The sequence below is a fragment of the Chanodichthys erythropterus genome, chromosome 21 (genome assembly GCF_024489055.1).
Source record: "Chanodichthys erythropterus isolate Z2021 chromosome 21, ASM2448905v1, whole genome shotgun sequence".
Taxonomy (NCBI): Eukaryota; Metazoa; Chordata; class Actinopteri; order Cypriniformes; family Xenocyprididae; genus Chanodichthys; species Chanodichthys erythropterus.
Genome location: NC_090241.1, coordinates 20,559,242 through 20,571,297, shown reverse-complemented (window position 1 = coordinate 20,571,297; position 12,056 = coordinate 20,559,242). Strand labels below are relative to the sequence as shown.

General features: G+C 37.6%; 1 protein-coding gene across 1 annotated transcript in view; it reads left to right on the top strand.

Moving 5' to 3' along the window:
• Positions 1 to 1,096: 1,096 nt before the first annotated feature.
• pde4ba (phosphodiesterase 4B, cAMP-specific a) overlaps positions 1,097 to 12,056 on the top strand; it is a 155,576-nt gene continuing 144,616 nt past the window's right edge. Inside the window, exon 1 of the mRNA XM_067372932.1 lies at positions 1,097 to 1,134. Coding sequence (XP_067229033.1) covers positions 1,132 to 1,134 — 3 coding nt within the window. The 5' untranslated portion in view covers positions 1,097 to 1,131. The remainder of the gene's footprint in view (positions 1,135 to 12,056) is intronic.

Here is a 12,056-nt window from a genome sequence, read left to right as displayed (position 1 = left end):
GGTAGGTGGAGCTTATGGAACAGCAGAAATAGAGCAGTTTTCCAGGTAACCTCTGTAAACAAAGCAGCGCTACGCTTATAAACACTACATGTTACAAGGAGGAAGGAGATGAAAAGAAAATGCCATCATCTTTTTTCAAGGCAGTCAGTTCCCTTCATAGATAGATTCATATAATCCATTCATACTACAGTTTGTATAATTTCCCTCAGCATTCAGTTGCAATATCACTTCTTTCCGCCATTTTTCAAACTGGCAAACATTTCATCCCAAATCCCTCAAACTAGAGTGAGCTTGACGACCCTTTGTAAATCTTTAGCGACCTCTAGTGGGGATCGTGACCCCCAGGTTGGGAAACACTGGTGTAGAGGGAGAAGAGCAGTGGGGCGTGTTGATTGTACAGGTGTTGGATGTGAATTTTGAATTTTCCCAGTTAAACTAGCTGTCTAGGTGCCAGAAAGTTGGTGATCCATTGACAGGTGGAGCTAGGAACAGAGAGCTGGGTTAGTTTGGTCTGCAGTAGTGTTGGGATGATGGTGTTGAAAGCCGAGCTGAAGTCCACAAACAGGATCCCAACATAAGTCCCAGGTCTGTCGAGATGTTGCAGGATGTAGTGCAGTCCCATGTTGACTGGATTATCTATATCTGATGTCCTTCAGGTGGGCCAGCACCAGTCTTTCAAATAACTACAGACCTGTTTCTTTAACATCTATGGTCATGAAGTTATTTCAATCTTGTGATTTTTGGGTTTCTTTGGGATGGGGATTATGGTGGAATATTTGAAGCAGGAAAGGACTTTGCATAGCTCCAGTGATCTGTTGAAGATCTTTATGAAGATAGGGGCCAGCTGGTCAGCACAGGATTTCACATCCTCTTCACAGATCGTACGTGCAGGAAGTGAGAAAGAGGGGGGTTGCTGGAAGTGTTGATGAATGCATGGAGAGAAGGTCAGAACGGGTGTGGGGCACATAAATATGACTAAAGAATGGAAGAAAAATATGGAAAAGGAAAACTCTTTAAATAGATTTTTTTTTAATGTCCAAAGTACTTCCAAGTTACAATTTTTGGTTAAATTTGTCACCAAAAGAAACAAACCTTGTACAATTCGTTGATGGACAGCAGCAGACTATTGTAATGGTAACTCCAATTTTTTTTATTTTTTTTATGTGATAATTGTCACCATTATGTTCTGTTAGTTTCTTTATCATGAACTTTTAGTTTGTTTTCATTCCCATCATGTGTTCCTTTATTCAGTTTTCCCGCTCCTCATTTGTGTTCTTGGTTTCAGCTGTGTTCTATTATCCTTGTTTGGGACTATCTTCATCTGCCTTTGTGATCCGTGACAATAAGGATGACTCAGATATTTTTGTGTTCTTCAGGCAGCAAGCATTTTTAGCATTCAGGTTGTTATGAGCCAGTTTTACACAATTATTTCAATGTTCGTTTGACCTTTCATCTGCTGCAACAAATACATATAGCTGCTAATGACAGATGCAATATGCAGAGTAACTATGATTTAGAAATGCAATTAAATACAGCCCTAAAGGCATTACTTGCATGACTAGATGTCAATAAACAAGTTGCTGTCATTTGGGGGCAAAGACTACATCAGCTTTGCACATACTGTAGAACTTTAGCCTCTGGGTGTTTAATCTTAGGATCAGAGATGGCTCTATAGACTGTACAAAGTCATTCTTCTTAATGCCTGGTTTTCCACTAAGTAATCCGCACTTCAGATTCTTGACACTTCTCAGTGCACCATGGGAGGCATATTCAAGTTCATCATTAACCCTCAAAGACCAAATTGTGCAGTGATTAAATGATAAAATATAGAAATATATAAATAATTTAAAAAAAAAATTTAAATAATAGCCCACACGCACATTAAATGTATCATAACACCAGTTTTGGCAGGAGAATATTTACAATTTTTATCGCCTACACAATGTGATCTCTGCCAAGTTGTGGTCAATGCCAGTGGACATCATTGCTAACTGTCATGCATCAAATTTGCAGTAAAAGTAATACATATTTAACCTTTTTAGAAAATAGGTAACATCCCTAAACAAATTAAATATGTAATTGAATTTAATTTAGTTTAATTAAATAAATTAAACATTTAATTTTAATTTCATTTAATTTGCTGAATCAAACTGTAGAGAGAGGTCTGCTGTGAACTGTCAACCTTCTAACTTATTGGAAAAGCTGTTTATAAAGGTCAAAACAACTGCATTGTACAATTCTAAATATGCTTTTTCAATTCAAGTCAGTGAGGTGTAGAAATGTCCAAGGATTGGAAAATCATAGAGTGTTGGAGGGCTGGGGTGAGATAAACTCACTGAACTTGTAGCCTTCTAGCTAACTTAGAGGACCATTACAAAGGTTAAAGCATCTGCTGTAGGCCTTTGTCTAAATATGCATTTTCAGTTTATTTTACAGTGGGGTCAGAAATCTGTAAGAATATTTGAGTGTCATGAAAATCATAAAAAAAATACCAAATTGGAGCCTTGCAGCTAGCTGGAAAATCTTCTCAGGAATGAGAAAGCATTTGTATTTGTATATTTCAACTGGAAGATGAAAGTTTTCATCTCATTGTTTGCTGGAAATTGTAATGGTCTTCAAGGTACATCACCTGACATGATTCAAGTTTGACTGCATTCAACATCTTGCATTCATGCTTAAATAATTCCTTCTATCAACATGTAGTTGTGAATGCTGTAAGAATACTCTGAATGCTTTCCTTTTTAGAATTCATTATGAAGGCCATGCTTCACAGCTTCCAATTAATAGATACAATACTTGGCAGAATTTCTTCATTTTAAAGCAAAAAAAATGAGTAAAGCAGAAACACAGATAATATGTAAGCAATAAGGTATGAGAGGCTGTGCTGTATCGTGAATAAATCACGGCTGAAGGGCGTTTTTAGGCACGACATGAAGCAGAGTGCCTGCAACCCCTTCAGCCGTGACTTACTCACGATACAGCACTAGCCTTGAGTACTATTGCTTTTATAAAACGGTTACCATACAATACAAATATTAAAAGCCAAAAAATACAGTGCACAGCATAAATGAGTAAACCCCTCTGAAACTTCTGAAAGTCAGCAATTACTCAATTACCTAGAAGACATGTTAGGGTTCTTTAGAGATATAATGTTCCAGCAAGTCTGCTTAATCAATTACCAAAGAAGCATGTCAAAATTATTCAGGAAAATAAGATTTTCTTATCAAGGTGATAAAATGTTGTGTAGCAAACATGAGTACTCTCCTAAAATTTGCTAAATAAAATGAAATAAACATTTTCTGGTGTAAATTTAAGGCAATGTTTGATCAACAGGTAAGTATGTTGAACCAAAACATTTAAAGAGAAGTAATTTCTTGACAATTAAAAGAGTTATATAGCCCACTGAATCATTCTCAGACATGCTGACAACAATGGAACCACTTGGGAGAATTATTTCTTAGCACAAAAGAGGACAGTGGTACAAGAGGATTATAAAAATCATTGTTTTAAGGGTGAAAATATAGCAAAAGTAACACAGTAATTCAAAAACAATGGACTTGTGATAATAATCAGGCCTTCATTTTAAGCTTTCATTTAGCGATAAGGGATTTTTTTTTGCTATACAAAGAGCAGGAGAAATACCAAGTGAGTATCTCAGAGCCAGCAAAAGCTATGAAAAGAGTGACCGTTTATCTTGTAGAGTAAGGTGAAGCCTGCAGAAATGACATGCATGGTTGTTGTTCTCACTGGAACTACCTACTGTAGCCAAAGCACAATAAAGTCAGTTAGCCAAATTCTGGGAATCAATACTCTGGTCTCACGAGACCAAATCAATAATTTTGGATCTAACAGCATCCAAAATGTTATTGGGCCCTATTTTAACGATCTGAAACGCAAGTGTCAAAGCGCGAAGCGCAAGTAACTTTGTGGGCGGGTCTCGGCGCTGTTGCTATTTTCCCGGCGGGATAAATGGCTCTTGCGCCCGGCGCAAATCTAAAATGGGTTGGTCTGAAGTAGCTTCATTATTCATAGGTGTGGTTTGGGCATAACGTGAAATAAACCAATCAGAGCGTCATCCAGCATTCCCTTTAAAAGCAGGTGCGCAAGTTCCATTATGGATTGCTATTATTATGGCGTATTTACCAGGCGCACGACAGGAGCGGTTCACAGCCGAGGAGACTGATGTTCTTGTAAGAGCAGTGAAAGACAGAGAAGTTGTGTTGTATGGGGATGGGAGAAACCCACCCAAAATAGCGTCGGTTAAACAGGTTTTTTCACATCTTCGTGGCACACCACAATGATTTCCGTCATCTCATGTGTTAATATTTTTTTAGTGTAACAATTTATGATTTGCAAAAATAACTGTTGCATCTGTGTAGATTACATGAGCAAAATGTATGCACGTTGTGCACGCTATACATTATGGTCAAGCATGCGCCCTTAAAATGGCATAATGAACAACGCGCAACGCGCCACTGACTTTAGACTAGGTTTTTTCTGGTCAGTGGCGCAAGTGTTTAATGGAACAGCAAAATAGCACCAGGGATTGTTTGCGCCGGAACACGCCTCCTTTTTTGCGCTGAACCGCCCAGGGAGCGCAAGTTCATTCACTAGTTTAGCGACGTGCTTCTGTGGAGGGAAAAGCGCGCTTTGCGCGGGTGGAAAATAGGAATGACACATGCGTCGGTGTACAAAGTCAATTGCGCTGGGTGCAAGATAGGGCCCATAGTGTTACTAGAGGAGGAGTCCAGTGAGAAGTGCCTGGTTCCCACAGTAAAGTTCAGTGGTAGTAAAGCTCTTATATAGGGATGTATGAGTGCTGAAGGTGTGAGGGAGTTGTGTTTTATTAATGCCGTCATGAATTCCCACACCACTGTGTAATTTAATACACAAACTTGAAACACAAGGTGTTACCCTTTCCTCATTCCCTGTATTGTTGGGCATTTTTTCAACATGACAATGTGGATATGCATTCTCCCAAGGTGAAAAACCTTCTGTGGACATGTATTGAACTCAATCTTAACAATCTTGAGTGTCTGTGGGGGATTCTATAGAGACGAGTTGAGCAACACTCCCCATTAAAGATCAGGGCATTTATGGAGCTCATCATCCAGAGTTAAACAGGACAGATGTAACTATTTGTCATGAACTTGTACACTCTGTGCCAAGAAAGGTCAGAGCAGTATATTCAAAGTTATGGAGGGCATACTAAGTACTAGAATATTATACATTTGTTAAATTAAATCTAGGGTGTACTCATTTCTGCAATCCTTAATTTAAACAAAATTGGCTAATTTACTTATTTCATGGCTATTAATGACATATATATTTCTCAGTTTTTATGTATGTTTAATACATTTTACTTTTGTCATCTTCCCATGAATTGTATTAGTGATCATAAAGAAAATACATCTTTATTTGTTCAGAGGGGGTGTACTCATTTACAGTATGCTGTGCAGTGTACTGTATGTATCAATGCAACTTTCATGAAGTAAAATCACTAAAAGCCTTACTTCCGCCGGAAAAAAATAGTCCCTGACAATGAACAGCAACAGAAGTTACATTATTATGCCATTAGATGGTGGCAAAGACAGCAGTCAGTAGCGAAAACCTTTATATTGAAATTGAATAGAATTGTTGTGAACTCGGAGCAAGCACAACTGACAACTGCTTTGACTAGCGCTGTCAGTCACGGGAAAACCCCTTAACTGTTTTTTCAGTTGAAATAAATATATAAAACAATTTTTGTGTCAAGATAATATCGATAGGTCTGCCTGTCTGTAGGAAGTCGAGAATTGGCTACATAGATGACAAAAGGAATTTGATTTAGTCTCATTGAACAGTTATCAGGCTCAGTTCTGTTGACCCTCTTTTTATGCAGGGTTCTGTTTCAGTGAAACTAATTAAGTGTCAAATATTCAGTCCTTCAACAGTATCAGTAATTAACCCAACTGCACATTAGGTTAACTACCACTCTTTACTCTGTTATATGAGCCAGAAATAGAAGGTTAGTATCTAGAATAATAATAAAGGGGTGAGTAACTTCCCAACCTGCGTAAATCGCATTAGTCAGCTGGGCATGGAGAAAAGGCACAGCTGCACAGAAGAAGAAAGTTGATAGAGACACCAATTTAATTTAGAGATACTGTAATAGAATGAGAGGATTTGTTTAAAACAGTATGTATTCAGTCCTGAGCTGTGACAGGAAATTGTCAAATTCTAAAAACCCTCCAAACAAATGTGTAGTATCTATATTACTATATGAAATATTATGACTAGGGATGTCCATTTTCATTTTTCAGGAATATTAATAATCAATTTCCATTCAAAATGAATGATCATTAAAGTTTTTTTTTAATGTTAAAATACATCCCCACATACTTTATTGTTTACAGTTTATTGTTTATTGTCTACTATTAGTATGCCATTTATGGGTTTGTCTCCCCCAAATGTATAAACAATGAGCCTCCCTAGGTACCATCAAAACATTGAGAGCGGCCTGCTCAGATCCATCAATCTCTTTCCAGCTGGGCATGTCTACTGTAGCAGGCTGAGCCAGTGGTATGGTATTAGTTATGCCACCACTTAAAAAGCAGATTTCTCCTTCTGCTCATCTGAACACAAGCAAAGATGCTTAAAGACACACAGACAGCGCTTACCTCTGACATCTCACTCACAGTGCACATTCAAACAGAGAAGTGCTTATTAGAAATGACAGAGGCAGAATAACATTATCACTGTAAATAATGCTAAAGTGCTTGTCGTCATGTTGTGCTTTAGACATATGATCACAGTGCCCATTACTTTTGTTGCAGATTAATTTTTTTCAATCAAGGCAAGGGTGCGTGTTTGACATAAATACATTTAGCGCAGGGTCTAGTGTGCACACTAATGTTGGATGATTTTATAGACCGTGTTTTCACCATTTGCTTGTATGATTACTGAACACAGTTGTGCTGTAATTTATTAATGAACAATCTGTAAACTAGATTAAATCATTAATGCTGATTAATTGATCAACAGTTAATCATTAAAGGGTTAGTTTACCCAAATTATGTAATTAATTACTCACCCTCATGTCGTTTCACACCATAGACTGTAAAAAAAAAGATGGACGCCGCGACGCCGCTTCCTTCCATTGTATTGAACTGAAGCCAAAACGGACGCCGATGGGCGCTGACACGTTACGCAAAAACGTCAAAAAAAAAAAAAGTTTGGAGCCTGGGCATGCGCAGAAGGAATCGTCTGTTGGAGCCCGGAGGCGGAATCCCGGTATCAAACTTCCGCCCAGATGACTGCGTCATCATTGATGTATAAATAGGCTATATAAATTATACACAATTTAAAATTCTACCTATAAAATAATAGGCTATTCTCTTTGTAGAGTAATAATATAGCAAATTCAGTAGATAAACTCAATATAATATGCCACTAGAAACAACTCTAGAAATGTCAGAAACGGTCCTGCCATTTGAATAATATACTGTGTGTGGTTACCTGGATGATCCACAATATACTGTGTGTGGTTACCTGGATGATCCACGGCTGTTTTTTGTTTTGTTTTGTGATGGTTGTTCATGAATCTCTTGTTTGTTCTGAGCAGTTAAACTGAACTCTGTTCTTCAGAAAAATCCTCCAGGTCTTGCAGAAATTTCAGTTTTCAAGCATTTTTGCATATTTGAACCCTTTCCAGAAGTGACTGAATGATTTAGAGATCCGATCCATCTTTTCACACTGAGGACAATTGATGGACTCAATCACAACTATTAAAAAAGGTTCAAACATTCACTGATGCTCCAGAAGGAAACAAAATGCATAAAGAGCTGGGGGGTGAAAACTTTTGAACAGGATGAAGATGTTACCATTTTTCTTATTATATTTAAATATCATTTTTCATTTAGTACTGCCCTTCAGAACCAACAGAAGATACTTGCATGTTTCCCGAAAGAAACATTAAGTACAATTTACCTTGATAGTTGAATTCAAAAGTTTTCACCCCCCGGCTCTTAATGCGTCTTGTTTCCTTCTGGAGCATCAGTGAATGTTTGAACCTTTTTTTAATAGTTGAGTTTGAGTCCCTCAATTGTCCTCAGTGTGAAAAGACGGATCTCAAAATCATACAGTCACTGCTGAAAAGGGTTCAAATATGCAAAAATGCTTGAAAACTGAAGAATCTGCAGGACCTGGAGGATTTTTCTGAAGAACAGAGCTCAGTTTAACTGCTCGGGACAAACAAGAGACTCATGAACAACCATCACACAACAAAAAAACAGCTGTGGATCTTCCAGGTAACCACACACAGTATTGAGATTCAGTGGTTCACAAACTTTTGAATGGGGACGTTTTAATAAATTCAGCTATTGTTTTGTCTCGTGAACTAAACGCAAACATCTTTTATGTAAAATATCTTACTCAGGACGGTACTAAATAAAAAATAACATGCATTTTGTATGATCTCACTTATTTTATTAAAATTATTCACATTTTCACAGATTCTGCAAGTGGTTCACATACTTTTTCATGCCACTGTAAGTGATACAAATTTATCACTTATAAATTCATATCAACAATTTTCATCATTTTGATTTCAGATATAATTATTTGTGTTCATTGTTGGTTTGACTACTTCCATGTTGAATGCATGGCACTAATAATGAATGCCTGACTCTCACAGGAAAACATTACTATGTTATGAGGTGGCAATTTCGTATTTGTTCGATGTGAATCGTACAAAAATGTACGATTATTAGAAAAAAAAGTAAGCATGAAGGTCCACACATAAACATACTCGTCATTGGGACATAAGCAGATCATATGAAAATGTACAAATGAGATCATACGAATACATACAATTACCCACCAATTCACCATAACGTAAAATAGTTTAGAGATAACAGTGTCATGCTAATCAGCCAAACCTTGACCCCATGGCAAAGCTCAGAATTAATAGTCAATAGTTTTAATTAGAAAGCTTGTATCTAACTAATCAAAAACTAAATTGCCTGATAATGTTAACTAAATTCTTGGTATTGGTTCCCCAGATAGCTGTTCTGAACTGCTGTTCTCAGAACTCCAGTTTGGAGAAGCAAAAGAGGTGTTTATTCACCCATGTCCCATCTGAGAGCAGAATGCCAGTGTGACTGGTATCTGGTGGTGACATTACCTCAGCAGGGAATCCGTTGCACGCAACAGATCAGATACAGCAAACAGGAAAACTTCCATGGCACCTTCATATGCATTGATTCTTGTGTTCTTCTGACATCCAGGAACTTGTTTCTGCCCTCTAGGGAAGACTTTAAAACACACAGTTCTACCGTCACCAGACCCACTGGGTGCAATAAGTCTCTCATTCATTTTTTTTAACAGATCGGATAATGAAACCTTAAAAATTAGATAAGCTGTATGATATGCTCAGGGACTGCTTTAACAAACTTATTTACTCTTGAGTCCTGGAGCCCTTGTTTGTGTGTTTAACAAGCTCCTGTGCTGTTTCATTGTTGTTGTTGGTGCTCAGTAATTGATGTCTGCGCCTCCTCCTGTCTTCAGGTATTGAGTTTGCAGAAACAATGACAGCAGCTACTGCTGAAAAAGTTCTGCCTTTCCAATCCTTGTCACTTATTTTTAAAAAATCTTAACTTTTCTTATGATACTTTTTTTTCCATATAACAGTACAGCATCTGTTCCTCACTGTTGCTTGATTGTTCCTGTTCTTTGATTTGATGTTTGTACACCGCTCACACTGTGTGATGTAAAAGCATTTGCCGCAAGCATAACTTGCAGAGTTTCTGATGTCAGGCTTCCTTTGAGGGATGTTATCTGGGCTCGGACCAAAGCAAACTGTGGTCCATGTCTGACCATCAACCACACTTTAAAAGTTAAATAACTGCAAAGCAAAATATCACATTTGTCCAAAAGAGAATTTCTAATCAAGAAGTTAAGGGTCTTCAAATACCTGTTTAAAATGCTTGGTGGAATGCAGTGGCATTGTAAACAGCTTGATAAAACTGTTATTTTCAATTTCAGCAAATAATATTCTCATTTTAATCCCTTTGAAAGAACTAAAAGTCTACCAAAAGTAGAAAAGAAGTGCAGAACTGCGCAAATGATGCTGTAGATGAGGATATTTTTAAAAAATAATGCCAAATCATTTTTGGTGCTTTCAAAGCAGTACACTTTAAGGTAATAGGTTTTTGAGCTGAGCATTTTTTTAGAAACTTTTCCACAGTTCATCTATGGATTTTGCCTGCCTTTTTTCTCTCTCTCACTTTCTTTAATTTCTTCATGTAATTCCAGCATGGCTCGATGAGGTTGAGATCAGGGCACTGTGTAGGACATACCATCTGTTGCAGGACTTGTTCATACAAAAATCTCACTGGATTATGACAGTATTTGGAAAAGGAAGGCTTGAATTTGGTACTGAAACACTAAAGCTGAATGTTTTTTAATGAAGCATCTAATATTAATAAATTGTGGTTCATGGTCGTTGCAACTCATGTTCTTAGCACTCAGGTCTAATGAAACCTAATTACACTATACTTCATCAAACCTGTGTGATGCCCTGTCAAAGCTTTGTGTGTGTATCTTATACCAGTTCAAATGAGCTTTGTAAGGTTTTAATGGAGGAACATTAAGGATTGTTGGGAGAAGATGTCCTTTCATCACCTGTTTGCTTCTCCCTGGAGATATTCTGCTCTCTTTGCCACCTGTCTAGTGTTGCCTCTTTTTTGAGCAACTTGGGCTTATTTTCCTTAAACTCACTTTTAATTTCGGTAATCATGGCTTTTGGGACTTATTTCCATAAAAGTCACATTTTTGGCTTTCATAGCACAATTAAATGTGTCCTACTATTCATGCCACATTCTATAGTATGGCATTATTAATCACATTAGTTTGTTTTTGTAGTTTGTTTTTAACATTTTTTGCCTTTCCAAGTTCCTCCCTCACCTCAATGATGAGTAAATACTCATTTATTCTTTCTCAGCTTTGTGTCTGAATATTTTTGGATTTAATTAAGGGATGCACATAATTCTTTGGTTAAACCGACAGAATTTTGACTGATTGATAATCGTAGGCCATGTGCACACACTGCAAATAAATTTGGTTGTCACTTTTTTGTGCTTAATCCTGTTCTGTACACACACAGATCAGTAATTTATGGAAATGACAATTGCATTCTAAAATCAAATTAACTCTCGAAAAAGGTATTGACAATCAGATTTACTCAAAATCTATGTGTGTTTGTAACCAAATTGTCTGTCCGTCCATCCGTCCGTCCGTCCGTCTGTCCGTCTGTCCGTCCGTCCGTCCGTCCGTCCGTCCGTCCGTCCGTCCGTCCGTCCGTCCGTCCGTCCGTCCGTCCGTCCGTCCGTCCGTCCGTCCTTCCGTCCGTCCATCCATCCATCCATCCATCCATCCATCCATCCATATCTCGATCTACCCTGTCTGCATTGCCTCTTAGTTATAAAGCTCAACAGAAATGCTGATAATCCCTGATACATGTAAGCCATTTCCCCTCTTACACTCTGGATTATTGCTCTACTGAAGAAATCCCCTGCTACAGACACAGGTTATTAAGAAATCCTAAATTGCCTCACTGGAGGGGAGAGCAGTTCAGTGACTAGGAAGTCATTTTCATTGAGTCTGGATCATTAGGACAGATTAAACACTAAAGACTCTTTATCCAACCATAATCATCATCTGTTTGGTTTGATGTTCAAATGGGTGAGTGTGACTCTCACTAAACATTGTCATGGGAATTATCCCTATAATACAAAATACACAAGTCAACAAGGAAGTATAGCATAGCAACAAAATATTTCTATAAGCTTGTTACTTTACATTGATCGGAGGATTTCTGCTTCAGTAGTTTTTCATTATTTGTCCAAAATCAATTCCATAACTTGATTCCAAATTTTTTAACCCTCATCTGGCCTGGGAAGTATATTAAGGATTCCTCAATGAACTCTGACATAAAGATTGGCCAGCAGTTAATGACTCACAAAAATGCCATTTTAAAAACAGCTCCAGCTTGGCAGCATCTCAAAAACTAATATTTT